Source organism: Budorcas taxicolor, chromosome 1, assembly GCF_023091745.1.
Source record: "Budorcas taxicolor isolate Tak-1 chromosome 1, Takin1.1, whole genome shotgun sequence".
Taxonomy (NCBI): Eukaryota; Metazoa; Chordata; class Mammalia; order Artiodactyla; family Bovidae; genus Budorcas; species Budorcas taxicolor.
In genome coordinates this window covers 128,804,448-128,826,814 of record NC_068910.1, presented here as the reverse complement: position 1 = coordinate 128,826,814, position 22,367 = coordinate 128,804,448, and the positions used below count along the sequence as shown (strand labels likewise).

At 38.3% G+C, this 22,367-nt stretch overlaps 1 protein-coding gene across 2 annotated transcripts in view; it reads left to right on the top strand.

The window, feature by feature from the left end:
- Positions 1–22,367, top strand: part of TMEM39A (transmembrane protein 39A) — a 29,292-nt gene that overhangs the window by 5,641 nt on the left and 1,284 nt on the right. For both annotated transcript variants that reach the window (XM_052639858.1, XM_052639869.1), the window contains 6 exons: positions 3,556–3,778; positions 8,534–8,617; positions 12,948–13,102; positions 17,377–17,725; positions 18,501–18,688; positions 20,641–20,761. In XM_052639858.1, coding sequence (XP_052495818.1) covers positions 3,556–3,778; positions 8,534–8,617; positions 12,948–13,102; positions 17,377–17,725; positions 18,501–18,688; positions 20,641–20,761 — 1,120 coding nt within the window. The remainder of the gene's footprint in view (positions 1–3,555; positions 3,779–8,533; positions 8,618–12,947; positions 13,103–17,376; positions 17,726–18,500; positions 18,689–20,640; positions 20,762–22,367) is intronic.

Sequence of the window (22,367 nt, the reverse complement as noted above, 5' to 3'; positions counted from 1 at the left end):
TACGGGTAATAGGGTTAGCTTTCCAAGTTGTCTCTGCCCAGTCATCTTGCTTTGCCCATATTTGATCTGACTCAGGGTACTTCCTGGTGGCACACTCCATCTTTCAGCCAAGATGGATTCTAGCATAAAGGTTTCTGGGAGGTTAGAGGACATATTATGGGCTGGCATCTCCTTCCTCCTTTTGGCCCTTCCCAAATTCTTCCAGTTAGTTTTCAGCAGCAGCATCATTTTCCTTATTGGGATTTCCTGTTATGAGACAACTCATGTAAGCAGTTATTATTATGCAAAGGTGGGTGGTTTTGGTCAATGGTTCCCTAACATCTTGATTTCTGATTACAAGTGGCTTACTGCCCAGCAGGGGAGAGAATATTTCAGTGTTAAATGATAAATGTGATAGGGGAACTGGGGACCAAATTTTAATGGGCATTCAGACGAGTGGCACTTCTCCAAATAGAGGGGAGAAGGATTGAGTGAATCCCTTTTTAAAAAAAATTTTACTGGAGAGTAGTTGATTTACAAAGTTGTGTTAATTTCTGCTATACAGCAAAGTGAATCAGTTATATATACACATATATCCACTCCATAACCATATAGATCATTATAGAGTATTGAGTAGAGTTTCCAGTGGTGTATAGTAGGTCCTTATTAGTTATTTCTTTTATAAATGGTAGTGCGTATATGTCAATCCTAATTTCCCAGTTCATCCCTCCCCTCTACTTCCCCCTGATAACCATAAGTTTGTTTTCTACATCTGTGGTTTTCTGTTTTGTAAATAAGTTCATGTATAGCTTTTTAAGATTCCACATATAAGCTCTCTATCATACAATACTTGTCTTTCTCTGTCTGACTTAATGAGTATGATAATCTCTGGGTCTGTTCATGTTGTTGCAAATTGCATTATTTCTTTTTTGTGTGTGTGTGGCTTAGTAATATCCCGTGGTATTTATGTACTACATCTTCTTTATCCAACCCTCTGTCGATGGACATTTAATTGCTTCCGTGTCTTGGCTGTTGTAAATGGTGCTGCGCTGAACATTGGGGTGCTTGTATCTTTTTGGATTATAGTTTTCTCTGGATATATGTCCTGGAGTGGGATTGCTGGATCATATGGTAGTTTCACAGATATAGATCTTTTGTGCTTTGTTTTGAATATTTTTCTTGAAGCCCAGAGTGTTAATAACTTTGTTAATGGCAGAAGCACATTAGTCTGCTTTATTTAGGAAAATTCTATGAAAACTATTTTAACCTTTAAATCATAACAAATAGTTTAGCATATACTTTTGACTGAAGAGGAATAGGAAATTTTGTTTGTTCTAGAGAATATTTAGCTTGTTCTAGAGTAGAGACTCCTCAGAATTTTTTCCCCATATTTTGTGATTAAATGGAGTGAGGCAATAGAATGGTTGCTGACATTATTTCTCTCCATTTAAGTCCACCAACTTGAACAACTCCAGAGAGAATCTTTCATGTCCTATTCTTTATGTATAACACTTCCTGGAGTTGCATAGTGCTGTGGCCCAGCTCCCAGAACAGATCAGAGGGCACTGCTGTATTAATGATTAATTTATGATTGAGCAGATGAAGTTTTGAGACCTACTGGTAGATCACAGCCCACTCCTTGGTAAGCTTGCTGTATTGCAATGTACTCTGAGATTCAGGGGAAGAAACTTCAAAAATTTTTTCCAACCCTTACCCATCCCTGTTCTTCCCTTCTAGATCTCTTCCCTTCTAGTTTCTGCCGTGGTATTCTTAACTGTTCAGAATGGTTCAGAATGAGCAGAGTTTATATTCCCATGAGTCACTTTAAGTGCTGTCAGTGTCCCATACTAATGCTAGAATTCTATATTTGGAAATTTTGGAGTAAAGTGGTAGCACTAATGTTATTCCCTGTTTTGGATCTTCTTTGGAAATAGCCAGATGAAGCCTCTTTTCCTTGTTCTGTTAACATCATAGACCCTTAGATCTCTTACTGTTCACAGGCATACAGATAATGGGAAATTTTATTCTTCAGCCTTATCTTATCATTTTAGATAGTCCAGCTCGTTGTGACCTATAAGAGAGTGTAAAAGAAAGAATAAGATAGGGGTTAAAATTTCTACATTTTAATCTGTGTTTTGAGAGAGCTCCCTGTTTTTCATGACTGTATTGGTCTACTGTCTTCTCAACCTAAAGGTATATAATTGCAGTGAACTAGGAGAAGTACCTGGAGAAGGCAGTGGCACCCCACTCCAGTACTCTTGCCTGGAAAATCCCATGGATGGAGGAGCCTGGTAGGCTGCAGTCCCTGGGGTCGCTAAGAGTCGGACATGACTGAGCGCCTTCACTTTCACTTTTCACTTTCATGCATTGGAAAAGGAAATGGCAGCCCACTCCAGTGTTCTTGCCTGGAGAATCCCAGGGATGGGGGGGCCTGGTGGGCTGCTGTCTGTGGGGTTGCATAGAGTCGGACACAACTGAAGTGACTTAGCAGCAGCAGCAGCAGGAGAAGTACTGTCTCTGTCCTTAAGATTATGATGATAGACAAAAAGATGTATACAAAAAGTTACATAACAGTGTGAAGAAATTATGTAACAATTTTTTGAAAATTTAACAATTGAAAAGTGCAATAAAGGCATTGTTTAGGTGTAATAGTGGCACAGAGGAGAGAAGAATTGATTTTGATTGAGTCAGAGTAATATTTTAGAGGTTTTGTTTGGTTATTTTAAAAGTCTTGAATTTTCTCTATAAATGTATATGTGAAGGGTTAGGGAAGGTGGTTTTAGAGGCCATTGCTGGTAAAAGGAATATTGTGTACAAAGCATATGTATATATATTCACAAATAGCGAATAGCATGGGTAGTGTTTAGGGTGCTTGTGGAGGAGTGAAAAGAGATGAGACTAGTCTGTTAAGCAGAGAGCCTCATAGAAATAAACATTGTTGGGTGTTATGCTACTAGCAGTAGAGAGCATTGACGAGTTTTAGGCAAGAGAGTATACTATCAGAGTTTCACTTTAGAAAGATGTTTAAAGGCAGGTTGGAGGATTTGGTGAAAATAGACTTGAATTTAGAGGGATTACTGCAGTGGTTCAGGTGAAAAATGGCAACTCCTTGAACTAAGCCTATGGGTTTAGAGAGGAGAGTGCAATTTGGAAAAAGATTTATGAAGTGGAGTATATATGATTTAGAGAGTGATTTACAGAAGAAGATTCCTAATAATGATTCCCAGGTTTCTGATTTGGGCAGCTAACTGGGTGGGCCATGGACTGTGATCAGGACTTCAGGAAGAGAAACACAGATGTCCAGTAGACAGCTTGATGACATGGATCTAAAATGCAGCAGTGAGCTTTATGGAGAGAAATTTTAGTTTTCAGCATGTAGGAGATAGTGGAAGCCGTGACCATGTATTACATGACTGAGAGAGTGTTGTAGAGGGAAAAGAGAAGAGCGAAAGGTCCCAGAGTCTTGAGGAAGGCCAACAGTTAAAAGTGTAGGTGACTAAGGAAGCAGGACTCCTTTATGCTCTTTGACACTGAAAGGTATCACCATTTGATTTAACTGTAGTTTTCTCTTTTCAGGAATGGTAGTGCTATTGGCCTTCCGGTCCCACCTATCACAGCCTTAATCACCCCAGGTCCTGTTCGTCATTGCCAAATTCCTGATTTGCCTGTGGATGGAAGCCTGCTCTTTGAATTTCTCTTTTTCATCTACTTGCTGGTTGCTCTGTTCATTCAGTACATCAACATCTATAAAACAGTGTGGTGGTATCCTTATAATCATCCTGCCTCTTGTACTTCATTGGTAAGTCTTAATAGGCCTCTAAGTTCTTCACGTTACCTAGCCAAGAAACTAGTTGGAAACTTTCATGTAGAAATTATTTTCTGTGGAATAAAATGTTTTTGTATTAAAGTACAGATTACTTTCAGAATGTAATATCATAAAATTGCTAAATATCTGGCTTTGGTCCATAACCAGAGATAGGAAAAAAATATAAAGAAAACATGGAAAACATTTAAGTAATTTATTAAAACAGTATCACAAAAAGGTTTTGATGTTTAGCTTTCTCTGCATCCAAGGTGGATGTTATCTGTCCCTGACTACCAGAAAGAGAAAAAGAACATGGGGAGACATAAAGGAGAGTGTTTTCATTTAGACCAGGTTCATATCATTTTGACATGTATCTACTCCTAACTATAAGAGAAGCTGGACGATACGGCCCCTTTGCTGAGTTCACTGTTAACCATGGATAAAATTGGGTTCCGTTACCAAAATAAACTAGAGGCAAGAACTAGCTATCTCTGCTGAAGTACATCAAAATATATTGTAGGTTTCTTCTGCTCTCTTTCCAGTTTTTAGGAACACTGTGGTAATATTCCAGTTCAGGGTAGTCAGGTGACCTGGTAGGTAAGTGGTTGGCAATGGAAGATTTGGATGGATGATAGAGATGTGCTCTAAGAGAAAGAAGACTATTGTCCTGGTAGCTTATATTGTCTGAGACTTCTAAATGATTAGAAAGACTCCCTGGTCTGGCGAACATTGGAAATGTGGACCAAAATATTCAAGACTGTATGAGAAGGGAATAAACAATTTTATTTTAAACATTTGTATCACTTGGTTGCTCCTAAAATTAACTGTTAAGAATTTTCTTTCCATATTGATCATCTCGGCTTAATACCAGGTGAAGAAAAGTTTAGTTTCTTTATTTTAAGAATTATAATGATTTAGTGCCAAATAATATGCTTTTGTTTAAATAGGTTTTTTTTTTCCTACCTGGATTATGAGTTTATTGAGTATAGGAACCCTACTTCATTCATCCTTCTTTGGCCATGGTGTTACAGAATGAGAAGTTTGGATTAGATGATCTTAAGGCTTCTTCCACTATGTAGTTCTATAATCTAAATACCCGTATCATAACAGTGACATTGGCAAATACTTATTAATCTATTTACTATGCTATTTGCAAATATTATCTCATTTATTCATTCTGAAAACAGGTATTACTCTATGATTCCCATTTTATAAGTGAGAAATATGAGACCTAGAGATTATGAAGTTGGCTTAAAATCACACATGATCAAGTGAGCACTCAAACCCAGACCTATCTGCTATGCTCTACTCCCTGTATTTATTCTTAATTTACTCCATGAGTACCTTTGGTTAGTTCATTATACTGTTTCCACTTTGACATCCTATGGAAACTTCTCACTTACTGAATTTTCAGGTTAATCACAGAACTCTTACGGGTCAACTTCTGACAACTTCCCAGTCAATTTCTGACAAGAGTTCTTGTAAAAGTCTGTTACAAATGTTGCCTTGAGATGAAAGGAGCCAGTGCTCCTGTTATAATTGGGAAGCTGCTGACTCTAGAATTATGCTTCCTTTGCTGTGACTCATAGCACCAAAAGTGGGTGCCTTTTACCCTGCCCCTCTCCCCACTTCACTCAGTTTATGTGGTGCCTTGTGGCTGGCAGATATTAAATCTAGTAAGTTCAGTTACAGGAAAGTTAGGGCATGTAGTTTTTAGCTTTCCAGTCTCTGCAGTAGAGGAAGGCACACTTAAAGGAGATGTCATGTGAGCTGCCTAACTTATCTGTCACATATAATCCTTGATCACACAAAGCTTAGAATTGAACTCTGGACCTATAAGTAGCATATGTGGACTAGCAAATAAGATTTTAGCTCATGAATCTGAAGGCCTGCATCAGTGAACTGTTAAAGATGAATGGGCTGCCATAGATCTGATTCCTTCATGCCACTGAAGGAATTCAAGCCTAGCCCGTAACAGCTTGACTGGGACGCTCGCCACGGGATTTACATTTCAGCTAGTGGTTTGTCTCTTTTAAGCTTTCTTCCATTAGGCATGCCTGACTCATACGCTTGTCAAATTTATATGTTAGGTTTTCCTTTTCCAGATTTTAATTATCAGAAAGAAAATGTGGGCACCTGAATATGTAAAATATCATTCTGACTATCAAACAATTATCTGAGTTAGTCTTAACCCTAAGAAAAATACAAACTAGTAGTAGTATAGGAAGTTATTCAGAATATTCAAGAGTGGAGTGCTCTGATTAATCAAATATTCTGGTTTATAAAGGTTAACCAAACGTAAATTACTATTTTTCAATGATTTACAATATAAGTGTGTTTAACAACGAAATACCTTAGGCACTTAAATTTTTTTTTATAAAAAAAATGTCTTAAATGGACTGGTGATACATATAAATAAGACCCCCAGACATTAGCTAGGGGGTGTAGTGAATTTGCTTACATTATTTTAAAGGAGTAGGATGAGCATGGAGGAGTCTCAAGAGAGGATAAATAATTGTTAGGATCTGAACACTCCAGGAGTTGGTGAGGGACAGGGAGGCCTGGTGTGCTGCAATTCATGGGGTCGCAAAGAGTTGGACACAGCTGAGCGACTGAACTGAACTGAAACACTTCCCTGGTGACTCAGATGGTAAAGCGTCTGCCTACAAAGTGGGAGACCTGGGTTCGATCCCTGGGTCGGGAAGATCCTCTGGAGAAGGAAATGGCAACCCACTCCAGTACTCTTGCCTGGAAAATCCCATGGATGGAGGAGCCTGGTAGGCTACAATCCATGGGGTTGCGAAGAATCAGACACGACTGAGTGACTTCACTTTCTTTCTTTCTAAACACTTAGAGAAAAGGAAGTAGTCTGAGAAGCAGTAAGCCATTCATTCTCTTGGCATTCTGACTGCTTTACCTTTAAAATGTATCCCAGATCTGGCAACTCCTAATTGCTGCTGACTGTTTGAGTGATCATGTTTTCTCACCTGAATTTAAAGTGATAGCTTCTTAACTGATCTTTCCTCAATACAGTATATTTTCTACACAGCAATCAGCATGAGAATTTTAAAATACAAATAGAATCATGGCATCTTTTGCCTAAAACACTCCTATAACTCCCCCTTAGGAAAAAAAGTAAACTCAGTCTTTATTGCTCATTACCTCATTTGAGCCTTCTTGATGATTTTGAGACATACCAGGCATATATTTTCCTGCCTTCAGTTCAGTTTAGTCTCTCAGTCGTGTCCGACTCTTTGCGACCCCATGAATCGCAGCACGCCAGGCCTCCCTGTCTATCACCAACTCCCAGAGTTCACTCAGACTCACGTCCATCGAGTCAGTGATGCCATCCAGCCATCTCATCCTCTGTTGTCCCCTTCTCCTCCTGCCCCCAATCCCTCCCAGCATCAGAGTCTTTTCCAATGAGTCAGCTCTTCTCATGAGGTGGCCAAAGTACTGGAGTTTCAGCTTTAGCATCATTCCTTCCAAAGAAATCACAGGACTGATCTTCTTCAGAATGGACTGGTTGGATCTCCTTGCAGTCCAAGGGACTCTCAAGAGTCTTCTCCAACACCACAGTTCAAAAGCATCAATTCTTCGGTGCTCAGCCTTCTTCACAGTCCAACTCTCACATCCATACATGACCACTGGAGAAACCATAGTCTTGACTAGACAGACCTTAGTCAGCAAAGTAATGTCTTTCCTTTGAATATGCTATCTAGGTTGGTCATAACTTTTTATCCAAGGAGTAAGAGCTATGTAATTACTTTTTCCTTGCCTGGAGTGCTCAGCACCTGATCTTCTTTTGGCTGGTGCGTTTTTGTCATTCAGCTGTCAGCCTAAATGCCACCTTTGGCCAAATGTTGCCTTCTTAGAGATATCCTTCCTAATCACCAGTTAAAATTGGTTCTACACTTCCCTTCCCAGTCATTATTGTTTTTTTTCTTACCAGCAACATAACTGAAATGCTTTTGCTTGTTATCTTCTTTATTGTTATTGCCCTCCCTTCTTAAGCAAACTGGGTGCCCAGCTCTTACTTATTGAATGAGTTGAGAAATTCTGGAAGGAGAATTGTAGAAACGTAGAGACCTTTTGATCATCAAAATTAAAATATATCCAATTTTTTTGCCACTAATGCCTTTTTATTTTATTATTACAGTTAAATATACAGACTTAGAACTAGAAGGAACCATACACATCATGTAGGTAATGTTGTCATTGTGTAGGAAGAAGAGATCAACATAAGACATGTTTCTAAATCAAGTTAAGGGAAAAGACTGAATGTGTTGATGTATCAGTGAGTTAGGGAGTTTAGGTTAATAGATGCCCAGTTAGATTAATTTAAGTTTTCTTAAAGAGAGACCAACTACAGTAGCTCTTAGAGACTGGAAATTTAAATTTGACACTCATTATAAGTATAACATTTTAGATAAATTATTCTTGTCATAATTCTGCAGGTTGGTACTTATTAACCCAAAACTGCAGTCTTTTCCCTTTAATACAGTAAACTTTCAAGAACAGAGAAGATTACATTCCAGATAGTTTAAAATAGTGTTTTAAAAGTTAAAGCAATTTGTCATGAAAGAAGGAGAAGGTAGGTAGTCTCTTTAAGGTCTCCCAAATTGCTGCGGTCTGTAAATGTAGTAAGGTGGTATAAGACGACCTTTTGAGGGGGCAAGCTTCTTCATGTAGTAGTTACCGTTGGATATCCATATTTCTTTCTGATGTAGTTATTTGTTTCTCTTACAGAATTTTCATCTCATTGATTACCACCTGGCAGCATTCATCACAGTGATGCTTGCAAGGAGGCTTGTATGGGCCCTCATCTCAGAGGTAACAGCTCATTCACTGTATTCTATCACTTGTAGCTAGAGCTAGTCACTAGGATGTGTTCAGGTTGAAAATGTGAAGTGTCAAAGTATAATTTAAATGCTGTTATAACTAATTTCTTTACTCTCACGTGAACTGTGCCAGTTTTTTTAAAAGGTTTTCTCATAATATATTCAAAGTTCAAGTGTGATATACTAATTCAGCTGTTAGAAATTTTATTTGTCCAGTAGGAACTTAATTCTAGCTTCTGAGTCCTTCAGTATAATCTTTCTAATTTTGATAGTTACAGTAAAAGTACGATGGATTTTATGTAATTGTTACTAGGGAAAGTTGCATCTAAAACAGTGATTCAAGTAACATTCACTTAGAATTATTTATATACCTTTGTGGAGTTGCTAGCAAGAGACATTTGAGTTTATTAAAACTTAGAATTTTTAAAAGATAGCATCCACATTTGCATAGGACTAACCTAATTAATTAAAAAGACCATGTTAACATTAATATGATCTTTTTATGAAATGGCCATTGTTAAAATAATTATTTTATATTTGTAAACCCCAGTGAAGAAGATAAATGTGTTTTTTTAAATTTTATCTTATGCCCTATGCTGCTGCTGCTGCTAAGTCGCTTCAGTTGTGTCCGACTTTGTGTGACCCCATAGACGGCAGCCCACCATCCCTGGGATTCTCCAGGCAAGAACACTGGAGTGGGTTGCCATTTTGTACTCTATAAATGAATACAAAAACAAAAAATGTTAATTTAGCTAAAATGGCTAATAATTTTAATTTGTTTTTAACTGTTTTAATTTGTTTTTATTCAATGATTTTGAATAAATCATTGCTATAATCACAGCTACTTAGGGTCAACTCTTTTCTTCTAAAACATACATGGGAAGTCTGTGTCTGCAGGCTCTGATTTTCAGGAACCTTATTTTTGTGAGCACAGAATAATTGCAAATAGTTAAGTCATAATCTGAAAGCTATTTGAAGTTAACTTTAAAACATTGATAGTAAGAGTGCAGCTTTTTCTTGGTTAGAAAGGCTATCTATGATTTTTAAATCCCAAGGTCTTTATTTAGGTCATGAAATTAGGTTCTTGCTTTTGGATGTTTGAGAAAGTCTCTTCTTTCTTTAGAGAACTCAGTGGGATTTTATGTTTACATCTGTTAAAAGAGGCAAGGATTAATTTTGTTTCATCTTTTCAGTTACTTAGAAATGGTGCTTGTGTATGCCAGATGAGTACGTAAACCCTTCTAGTTAGTGTGTAAGCCCTTCATAAACAGAGGTTTCTACTTTGGAACTACAAGGTCTATACCTCGAAAAACTCTATTGTTTCTTTTACTTAAGAATAGTTTTAAGAGCTTTTGCATGACTGTAGAGAGTTTATTGTTGTTTAGTCACTAAACAGTGTCCAGCTCTTTGCAACCTCATGGATTGCAGCATTCCAGGCTTCCCTGTCCTTCACTATCCCCTGGAGCTTGCTCAAACACATGCCATTGTGTCAGTGATGCCACCCAACCGTCTCGTCCTCTGTTGCCCCCTTCTCCTCTTGCCCTCGGTCTTTCCTAGCATCAGAGTCTTTTCCAATGAGGAGGCTCTTTGCATAAGCTGGCCAAAGTATTGAAGGTTTAGTTTCTGCATCAGTCCTCCCAATGAATATTCAGGGTTGATTTCCTTTAGGATTGGCTGGTTTGTTTTCCTTGCAGTCCACAGGACTCTCAAGAGTCTTCTCCAGCACCACAGTTCAAAAGCATCAATTCTTTGGTGCTCAGCCTTTTTTATGGTCCACTCTCACATCCATGCATTGACCACTGGAAAAACCATAGCTTTAACTATGTGGACCTTTATTAGCAAAGTGATATTTCTGCTTTTTAATACGCTATCTAGATTGGTCATAGCTTTCCTTCCAAGGAAAAAAATTTTCATGGGTGAATTCACCTTCTGCAGTGATTTTAGAGGCCCCCCCCAAATTAAATCTGTCAATGCTTCCTCTTTCTCCCCATCTATTTGCCCTGAAGTAATGGGACCAGATGCCATGATCTTGGTTTTTTGAATGTTAAGTTTTAAGCCAGCCTCTTCACTCTCCTCTTTCACCCTCATCAGGAGGTTCCTTAGTTCCCTTCACTTTCTGCCATTAGAGTGGTGTTATTTGCATATCTGAGGTTGTTGATCTTTCTTCCGGCAATCTCGATTCCAGCTTGTGCTTCATCCAGCCCCGAATTTTGTATGATGTACTCTGCATAGAAGTTAAATAAGCAGGGTGGCAATATACAGCCTTGACAAGCTCCTTTCTCAATTTTGAACCAGTCTGTTGTTCCATGTCTGGTTCTAACTGTTGCTTCTTGACCTGCATACAGGTTTCTCAGGAGACAGGTAAGATGGTCTGGTATTCCCACCTCTAAAGAATTTTCCAGTTTGTTATGATCCACACGGTTGAAGTCTTTAGAGTAATTAATGAAGCAAAAGTAGATGTTTTTCTGGAATTCCCTTGCTTTTTCTATGATCCAGTGGATGTTGGCAATTTGATCTCTGATTCCTCTGCCTTTTCTAAAACCAGCTTGTACATCTGGAAGTTCTCAGTTCATGTACTGTTGAAGCCTAGCTTGAAGGATTTTGAGCATTACCTTGCTAGCATGTGAAACTAACACAATTGTACAGTACTTTGAGCATTCTTTGGCATTGCCCTTCTTTGGGATTGGAATAAAAACTGACCTTTTTTAGTCCTGTGGCCACTGCTAAGTTTTCCAAATATGTTGACGTATTGAGTGCAGCACTTTAACAGCATCATCTTTTAGGACTTGAAATCGCTCCACTGGAATTCCATCACCTCCACTAGCTTTGTGGTTAAGAGCTTGGGCTCTGGAATATGGCAGAAACTATAAATACATTCAGGTTCTGCTGCTATGCTGACAACTAGGCAGAAACAACCTTTTTGGTGTTGTTAACTAACCCTAAACATTTGAGAGTGGAGGCACTGAAGTAATTCCAGTGGCTTAAATGCCTTCTCTTGAGTTTGACACATGAGGTACATACTGGCATGAAGTATGTATTGGGAATAATGTGCAACTATTTGCCATGCTATTACTGAGACCAGCTTGAGCCTACTTCACAGTTTTGAGGCTCAGGCAGTAGTATTAATCAACTGCTTCTGTGCTTTTATAAGTAACTACACAAACAGCATATATTGTGTGTATATTATTTATGCTGTGTATTGATAGCATGTTGGGTGAACTAAGAAATGGATACATAGGAGGTACCTGGAAAACTCCTCCTTTTCCATGTACTATTGACTCCAGAGAATTGTTTTTCTGAGTTCTGACATTGCTGTTCCAGAGCTTATAAGAATCTGTCATTTCCCCCTGCATTTCACTCATTCTCTCCTTCCTGGTTCAGTTTGTAAGAAAGTGACATTGCAGAGCCTCATGTTTAGACAACTATGGTTTCTTACTATATTTAATCAGTTTTAAAGATTCAGGAGAAGAGTATTTGAACAGCTGTGATGTGAAGATCTAGAAGTAAGGACCATGGATTATTTTCATGTTTGCTAAAGTAAAAAAAAAAAACAAAAACCTTCTATTTATATAGGGATTTGTCAAAGAATATCTCATTATTTTTGAAGTTTCCATAATGTATTAAACATTAATTCAGCAAGCATATTAGAGGGAAGATTCAGAGAAAAATAGAAACACTGTTGCTGCTGTTGAGGCCATTACCGACTAGTCTGGAGTCAAAGTGCTGCTGCTCCTGCTGCTAAGTCGCTTCAGTCATGTCCAACTCTGTGCGACCCCATAGATGGCAGCCCACCAGGCTCCCCCGTCCCTGGGATTCTCCAGGCAAGAACACTGGAGTGGGTTGCCATTTCCTTCTCCAGTGCATGAAAGTGAAAAGTAGTGGCTCACTATTTTTATGTATATAAAAATCACTTGATGTGTTGTTAAAATACAGGTTCCTTAACTTGTGAGTTTATTCCCTATACCTGATGATGAAAGCAAGTAGGAATTTGCATGTGCAGTGAGCAGCCCCAGTGATTCTGATGAGTGTGGTTAATGGAACATACTTTGAGAAGCCCCAATGTAAATAAATTAGTTTCATAAGAACTTGTGTGGAGGTCTGTGTGAGGCACTATGGGAATATAAGAAGGAAACAGCTAACTGCCTGGAGTGATCTGAATCTTCAAGAAAGAGGAAAATAAGGCAGGATGGGCAGTTTTTCTCCTTTCCTTCCCCCCGCCCCACTTTATCTTCCTCTAAATTTACTAAGTCCTTACTGGAGTCACATTGCTTTTGAGTAAGGTCATTTATAAACTTTTATTTTTGGTGCTTCCAAACTTATAGGCCACTAAGGCGGGTGCATCATCAATGATTCACTACGTGGTTCTGATATCAGCTCGCTTGGTGCTACTTACTTTGTGTGGATGGGTACTTTGTTGGACCCTCGTCAATCTCTTCCGAAGCCATTCAGTCCTCAATCTCCTTTTCCTTGGCTACCCGTGAGTACTGCAGTTTTACAATTTTATTAGTAAGTCTTAAGAAATTATTTGGGTCATGCCAGATGATGGTATAAAAGGGAGGGAAATGAAATTCTTCAATGCACATCTGAAGTGTAGGCAATTGGAAAAAATCAGTGGGTAGGGTGACCATATAATTTATTTTCTAAACTGGAATACAGTTAGGGCAATAGATACAAACTAAGATTGTTCCTGAGCAGTACCAATGGAGAAGCTTTTCATTAGCTTTATTTGCCATATAAAATTCATATACAGTGAAATTCACAAATCTTGTGTACATTTGCTGAGTTTTGATAAATGCATATACCTGTGTAAATCAAAACCTCATCCCAGTATGGAATGTCACCATTACTCCAGAGATTCCTTCATGTCCCTTTCCCGTCAGACTCCACCCTTTGCATCCCAGAGCCAACCACTGTTTTGATTATTTTTTTCCCCCACCATAGATTAGGTTGCCAGTTCTAGAATGTCATATAAATGGAATTGTACAATATGTACACTTTCAAGCCATCTTTGACTCAGCATGTTGTTTTTGAGTTTTGTCTGGTTTACATATTATCAGTAATAGTTCATTGCATAAATATATCACAGTTTATTTTCCTCTTGTTTGACATCAGGATTGTTTCTAGTTTTTGACTTCTCTTTAAAAAAAGAAACTATTATACACATTCTTATACAAGTCTCTTTTTGTAAAGCTACCTTTACATTCTCTTGGGAGAGTTATATGTAGGAGTGGCATTGCTAGGCCACAAGGTAGGAGTATGTTTAGTTTAATAAGAGTCTATCAGACTTTTTCCCAAAGAAGTGGTATCATTTTATCCTTTCACCAGTACTGTAAGAGTCTGACAGCTACACAGTTTTGTCGGCATTAGATGTTTTCCATTTGAAAAATTTTAGCCATTCTGATGGTTGAATTGTGGTGTTTTATTGTAGATATTGCCTTATTAGACTAAATATGTTGTATTGTTTTTTAATTTGTATTCATTTGGCTAAACCCTTCATTAGATGTAACAGATAGCTATCATTTATTCAACTCTTATTATGTGTTAAGTGTTGGGCTAGGTGGTGCTTATAAACATCACCTCATGAAATCATTACAATCACCCAGGCAGAGTATATTTAATCTGCTATAACAGATCTAACACACTAGAGGCTTTAAAAAGTTAGAAATTTATTCCTCTCTCCTGTACAGTGTGTATTTAAGTTACGTTGGATAGTTGTAGTAGCTCCATGGTGTCAGGACTCAAGCTTCTGTTATCTTTTTGCTCCACTTTCTCTAGTAGAATACATTTTAAGGGAGTCTGGAAAACTGAATCTTTAGCAGGGGAGCTGTATCTCAACTAACATTTCTGTTGCTTTGGAAGAACAGAACAGTACCTATTGGCGGACAATTAGCAATTTTTGACATAGGTAAAGACAGATTAAGCAGGTGAAAAATTTTCCTACAGTTAGACAATTAATGAGAAAGACCCAGGTCTTTTTGATTCCAGAGCCATTGTCTTAACCATTACTCTAAATTCAGTAGTTCTCAAAATGTGGCTCCCAGAACAAGAGCATCACTACCTCCTAGAAATATGTTAGAAATAGAAATTCTCAGAATCAACCCCAAACTGAAACAGAAACTCTAGAAAGTATGGCCCAGCGATTTGTCTTTTAAGACAAGTCCTCCAGATGATTCTGATGCTAGCTCAAATTTGAGAATCATTTCTTTATACCATTTAGGATGCTATAACATAAGCATGAATTTATATGTGTCGTGGCTGTATACAATAAAGACATACTCAGAGACTGTGTGGCCAAGTCTGACTTTGTGGCAGAACAGTCTTATATTGGTTGTACTCTGTAAGGTTCTAATTATAATGCTTAAACAATTATTTAAAGCACTCATCAACTTGGTTCATACAGAATGAATTTTCTTGTTATAAACTTCATTTTTCATGATTCAGATTCCTTATAAGGTGTATATTTTACATCAGTTGTTTCTGTATTTCTAGATTAACATTTCACCTGTTTGAGTTGAAAACAAATTATTTAGTTATTCTGTTTATCAGCAATATCTGATTGAATCATTTAGAAGATTACCTATATCTAACTTGAAAGGCTAATATATGGATATATCAATGAATATTTTGGCTAGACTGAAGAGGATTACCATCATCAGAATGACTAGCAAACTTTTTCATTTCTTTTTAGATATGTAAAGAAGCTTATTTTTGGAGGCTGTCCATACCCTTGTAAAAGAATGAAATAAGCATGTAATTCAAACAAATTTTATGTCTAAATATATTTACTAACCCTCTTTAAAATTCTTTAATGAATCATTTTTGTACTTCCCAAAACTCTCCATGCTCTAAGCCTTTGATGCTACCCTGTATCAGTTATCTGTTGACATATGATGCTGTAACAAACATCCACAGAGCTGTGGTAGCATACATACCACTCTATGTATTTATTGTGCATATGTTTGGATCAGCTGGAAGTTAAGAGGCTCTCCCAATCTTATCTTAGCTGGGTTCAGTCACATGTTTGAGATTGATGGCTGTCTGTTCAGACAGCTAGGACAAGTAAGCCCTGTTCCATGAGTCTCTCATGCTCTGGCAACCTTCTCTGGACATGGTCACATGAAACCGACAGAGTAGCAAAAGAACAAGCCTGAATGTACAAGCCCATTTAAAGTTTCTCATCCTAGTGTGTCTGCTGACATCCCATTGGCCAAAACAGAGCACACTGTTGAGCCCAGCACGGAGATCAGGCAGGGTCACAGCACACGTGGAAGGAGGGCTGTGCAGTTACATGACAGTGGGTGAAACTACTGGGAAGGGCAAAGAAATGGGGCCATCATTGCAATCTACTACACACCCCAGCTCTCACCGCCGCCTCCTGCATGTGCGGTTTCAGCAGTATTGAACTTGCAGCCTTCTCTAGCTTTTGCAGTTTTGCGCATGAGTGAGTTTTGCCTGATACTTTTGCGTTTACTCCCCTCCCATTCTGCTGCTCCAGGGCACATTCGCTTTGGATCCCAGAGCTGCTGCTCACCATCCTCTTAATTGGTAATAAACTCATCCTCTCTCACTCTATAGGGAACTATGAACAAGTGACATTTGTTAATTTAAAAAAATAATTTATAATTAAATAAGATGTCTTTTTATTTGCTATTTTTAATATCTAAATTTATATCAGTGAAATGACCACTTTATAATACAGACCTAGGTTACAATGTGGAAGTTTCTTAAGACTTAGGGAAGTGTTTAAAATGTTTTTAAGGAACCAAAGTTTCGAGTAACTATAAGAAGTTATGAAAAGTCTCACAGATTTTTAGTCCTCTAGCCAAGTAATTTTATCTGTAAAAATGTATCTGTTATACTTCTGAATTGTTTTTATTAATCTTATCAGGTATTTATTTAGTGCCTACCATGTTTCAGCCTTTATTATAGGTATCAAGGATATATATAGCAGTGAACTAATAAACAGACTAAAATCTCTGGTTCCTGGAGCTTTTTACATTGTAGTAAGGGGAGGTTAGACCAATGGAAAAAAACACCAAATAAAAAACCTAATAAACATGTAAAATACATGATCTTACCAGTTCAGTGGAGAAAAATAACCAAGGGGAACTAGGGTGGTGATATGGGTGGTGTTGTGGGGAGGCAAGGGAGCCCCGTCACTAAAAAGAGAAAACTGGAAGTAAAAGGCAACCCTTCAGAAAATACCAGATGTACACAAAGATGTGTGTGGGAAATTATTTACTCCATTGGTAATTACGATAGTGGAAAATAAGAAATAGTGTGTTTCTAACAAGAGAGATATAGATAAAGTATGGTATAGCTATATGAGGACTCTGTAGTACCTTTTAGAATTGTTAACAAAAACATTTAATGACATGAGAAAATACTCCATACATACAAGCTACAAAATCACACACCCAAAGTTAAAACAGTACTATACAAAACAGTTTATACTGTGTGAAGCTAAACAGAAAAAATATAAAGCCTATGCACCTAATTGTAAAAATTATAAAAATGATGATTTCTAGGTAATTGTCATGATTTTTTTGTAGTTTCTTATCCTACAGTGAATATATATTGCCTTTGTGGGAAGAAATTAAAGAGCTTCCCAGATAATGAATTTGCCATCAGCCAAGTCCCCATTATATTAGGTTCATTCTGAAAAATCGTGACTATTTTACTAACATAGTTATGAGATCTGATATTAGGTGGTATCTGTGATCTCATTTTCATACTCCTATTTTTCTACAGGTTTGGTGTTTATGTTCCTCTCTGCTGTTTCCACCAAGATAGTAGAGCTCATCTCCTTCTCACAGACTTTCCCTATGTGGTTCAGCACCAGGCAGTAGAGGAAAGTGCCTCAACAGTGGGTGGCTTGGCAAAATCCAAGGACTTCCTCTCCTTATTGCTGGAGTCTCTAAAAGAACAGTTTAATAATGCCACGCCCATCCCCACCCACAGCTGCCCACTGTCTCCTGACCTCATTCGCAATGAAGTGGAATGTCTGAAAGCAGATTTCAACCACAGGATCAAGGAAGTTCTCTTCAACTCTCTCTTCAGTGCCTACTATGTTGCGTTTCTTCCCCTGTGTTTTGTGAAGGTAAGTGTTTATGTGCTTTTCTGTGCTTCCTAGATTTGTGTGTGGATAACATAAACTGGGTATTTCTTACTTAATCCCCCTTTTCTCTGTCTCCCCTTCGGCAGCCTGGATGGTGGAGTTCGGCTGCATCTGGAGTGCACCAATACCTGGTTGGTGGATAGATAATTCCATATCTGTGATGCACCCGTGGTGGTCCCCTCTTGTTTTCTTTCTTTCTTTCTTTCTTTTTTTTAGATTTCCCCCACCCCCAGTTTCTGGAGAGAATAAACTTGTACTTAGAATCAGTATATGGTAGCGTAAGAGGACTGAAGTTTCAGTAAAATACAGCCTACCATGGTTGATCTTAACATGGTCATCAGGAGTTTCCTTGAATTTAATCTAACCTTTATTTAAACTTTATTTTGGTAGAAGAGAAAAATGGTCTGGATGTCACTTGGGCCCAGGATCTTCTGGGTCATTTCAGTGCCCTTCCTTCACCCATTGAGCAGCGCGTCTGCAGCTGGAGTGGTCATCCACAGAGAGCGCTCACTTCTTCTAGAAAGGAAGGGCCTCAAGTATCATTGCCTCTCCCTCCCAGCCCTAGCTCATGCAGCCAGAAAGTCAGGTTACAGGATTTTGGAGGACTCTGCTCTTGAACTTTCTGCACGGACAGCAGGACAGCAAATGCATGTGTGACTCAGAGTGGCATTGTCTGCAGGGTGTATGTACACACACCCGTCCCTGCCTTCTTGCTCACCGGCACATGATCATTTCTCTCTCTGCTAATCTCTTCCAGAGTACCCAGTACTATGACATGCGCTGGTCATGTGAGCACCTCATTATGGTGTGGATCAATGCTTTTGTCATGCTCACCACACAGCTGCTGCCATCCAAGTACTGTGATTTGCTGCATAAATCAGCTGCTCACCTGGGCAAGTGGCAGAAGCTTGAACACGGCTCCTACAGCAATGCTCCACAGCACATGTAAGTGGGTTAGAAGATAAAACCATTTAACACCTTTTTACATGCTGCTGACCATGTTTATTTGCTTTGTATGTCATTCTTGTTCTTGGCTTTGAACATTTAATTTTTAGTTTTTGCCCACATGGGTGCTTGTCATCACTCTAAACTGAAAGCAGGGAACATTAACTCATTTCCACCACCATCCCCAGTCCCTCCTCAAATGCCTTCTACCTTTCAACTGCCCAGTCACTCTAGAGTGTGTAATTTGTTTCCCAAACTATCATCTTGGAGTTTTCTTTCAGTCTTAACCGTTTGCCCAAATTCAAAGACTCATGATATATTTTTAATTTTCTTTAGAAGACTGTGAGATTCATCTTCTTGTTTTCATTGCCACAGCCAAATAGCTGCTAGCTAATTGTCTTAGGCAGCTGGACTTTGCTTCTCTCATCTTTTCTCTCTAATAAATGTAAATTTGCTCTAGTAATTTTCCTAGCCAGCATTTTTATTTTTTGTTTATTTATTTTTGGTTTTTTCTTTGTTTTGTTGTTGTATTAGCCTGCATCTTTGTGCATTTCTTTTCCTAAACTCACTAATGAATGTTGCTCTGCTTTTCCTGTATTCAAATGAAAACTGTCCCTAATTGAGTTCTTTCTGAGTATTCCTTTCTTTGTGTCCCCTTGTCAGTCATTTCTCTGCATGGTCCCTATGATCCAAAATGACTGACTTTAGAATCTTTTTATTGTCTTGCTTCTGAGACCTTCATCATGCCTTTCTCTCAGACCTGGACCATCTTCATCTTCCTCCCTTTTATAATTTGAACATTTCACAAATTTCATCACCTAGAAATTCTTTCCTAATTAAATTAGGAAATTAAAGGTGTCCTAATTAAAGGTGACATTCCCTTCCCCTCTTCCCCTCAGAGCGCTCCCTTCAATTATTTGCCTTGATGTCTGATACAGATTAGCACAGGCCTTCAAGCCCAGGAACTGAAAGAGATTGGGCCAGGCTGAAAAGAAACCTGACTGTGGGCAAAGGACAGATTTCAATAAAAATTGAAAATCCAATGCACAGTGCTAGTACTGTACATCTTCAGGCTCCTGATGGCACATGGCCATGAGGTGTGTCTTCACTTTAATGCTGGTAAGTGTGAGCAAGGCTGATGGAACATTTTCTGAACTGGGAAAGCTTCAGGGTGCTAGACTTTTTTTTTTCTTTAACATATTTAAAATGCTGTCCCAGTTCTTACCCTAGGAAACTAACCTTTCCAAAATCAGGAAGAGATGAATTAACTTAAGATTTTTTTACAAAAAGTTTAACCTGAAGATCCCCCATCCCCACCCCAACTCCATTATGTTGGTGCTGGAAAGAGTGAAGCTTCTTCCGTAACTTCTTTTTCCTAGAGAAACCTCTATAAAAATAAACCAGGAAAGCAGTAAAAAGTCTGTGTGTTGGTACCTTGTGTGTCTCTGTATTGCTTCTCATATGAAGCACTTGGAATGTGTGATAAATGAGTAGATTTTCTGTAGCGTGTGGGATGTAATTCTGCAGTAAATGTCACGCTAGTTCGATAATGTGTTAATCTCTCCACTCTTCTTGTTACCATCCACTCTCCTCTTGTTTGTCCCTCTAGCATTTCCACCAGTGGACTCTGCTCACTTGGGATTGAGGTGACAGTCCACTTGATTTTCTGGCTCATAGATGCCTTACACATTTGTTTCTGCTTGTTCTCCTGAGCCTCTTAAGTCTTTGACACTGAGTTAACTTTACAGTTAACTTTTCTCTAAATATAGCAGTGAAGTTATAATAAATCCTTTCTAACTCCTTCCAGTCTGACCATGTTACTGTCTTTTCAGAATTCAGGCAGATGAAGACTTGAATACTTAACCCTTTCCATAGAAACATAGCTGGTTTTGCCAGACACTATCTTATCTGTAATTGCCAATATGCTAACATTGCATTTCTTTCTCCCTTAGTTGGTCAGAAAATACAATATGGCCTCAAGGGGTGTTGGTGCGACACAGCAGATGCTTATATAGAGCCGTGGGGCCTTACAACGTGGCGGTGCCTTCAGATGTATCCCATGCCCGCTTTTATGCAAGTACCGCTTATTTCTTTTCAAACATAAGCTTAGGAGTATTAGGAGGCCACTCTGTGTGTAAACATCTAGTGGAGAGTATAGCACATACTAGGAAGTGACTTAGCAACAGCAGCAGCAGGACATTAATACAGGGTAATTATTTTACTACTGTAATGGCCTCTGTCCTTTGGGAATACTTCTGAAAGACAGATTGAAGGTGAAATGCCAGTATCTCAACTTTAATAGCTTGACTGGTTTCTCTAGTTACAATGGAATTTGTTGAGTCTAGTATTACTTGAAAGAAGTACACAATTATTTAAGACTTCCATTTTCATCTTATAGTCTTTAATTTTGTAATAGTTTGGTTTAGCAGTATCCCTATTATATCTATGTATCATTACGCAATATTTAATATAGTAATAATGTGATGATTTTCATTTTTGGTATTTCTCATGTATATCATCTCCTTAAAATACTTAGACTTCCCCTTTGAAACACAGGCAGATGACATGATCTGTGGTCTTTTTCGAATTAAAAGGAAAAAAGGCTTAAAAGTTTGAAAGGAAAAAAGCAATAGATACCCACTAAAGCCAGTTTCTGTCCCATTCGATTTATTTCTTGGGTTATGTTCTGTTTGATCTTTCAGTTTTCCAGAAATTCTGGCTCTAGGAGGGAGAAATATTTATTTATTAAAGAAAGACAAACTGATTAATGGGAGTGGGGAATAGGAGGTACATGCAGGGAACTGTTTTCAGTCAAAATGCCCAAAGTGCAGTGCACTGCCTTTGAATGGAGATCATATTCTGAAAAAGAATTGGGAGATTTTATTCATTCATTCGTTCATTTGATACTTGAATCCCTTTCTCCCTCCCATCCCTCCCTTTATCCCTCCCAGTTCCTTGAGAGTGCTTGGATGTTCTGGTTCTGCGAGTGTTCACTACTAAGGACTTTTTCATTAAATACTGGAAACTTGCATCAGGGCAGGATGCTTATAAATAGGGGTGGGTGGGCCGAGGTGGAAGGCCTTTGAATGAGGGAACTGCAACAATCTCTTTGACTCCTGTGGGATTGCCTTAAGATGGAGGAGTGGACTTACGTTATAACTGCACAAACATCTGGTTTCTACACAGAATATTTCATTCAGCCAGCTGAATTCCACAGGCTGTTAATAGCATTTGTTGGCCATTATGGTCCCCTGGAAGCCGACAGTAACCAGATAATTTATTAAAATTTCCTGCTTGAAAAATAAGTATTTTCCCTGCTAGTGTTGGACAGCTGAAGAATCAGGTGGAAACCATAGAAGAAAGATTAAGGAACTTATTACTGATCTTGTGTGACCAAACAGTAAATCAGTGCTTCTCAGAGTGGTGGGTGGGTCCCTTAGTCAGATCTCTGAAGAATCCTAGGAATTTGCATTATTTACATATTTGGAAATGATTCTTAAGGCACACCGAAGTTTAGAATGGGCCTGCTACCTGTAACTGTGGCTGTCCTCACATTTTTACTCATTCAGTTTATAGCCTACCTACACATTTAATTATATTTGGTATAATTGCCACAGAATCTGAAATCGCTTGATTTTTTTTTTAGAATGTTAATTCTGGGCCAGTATTATGCATGGTA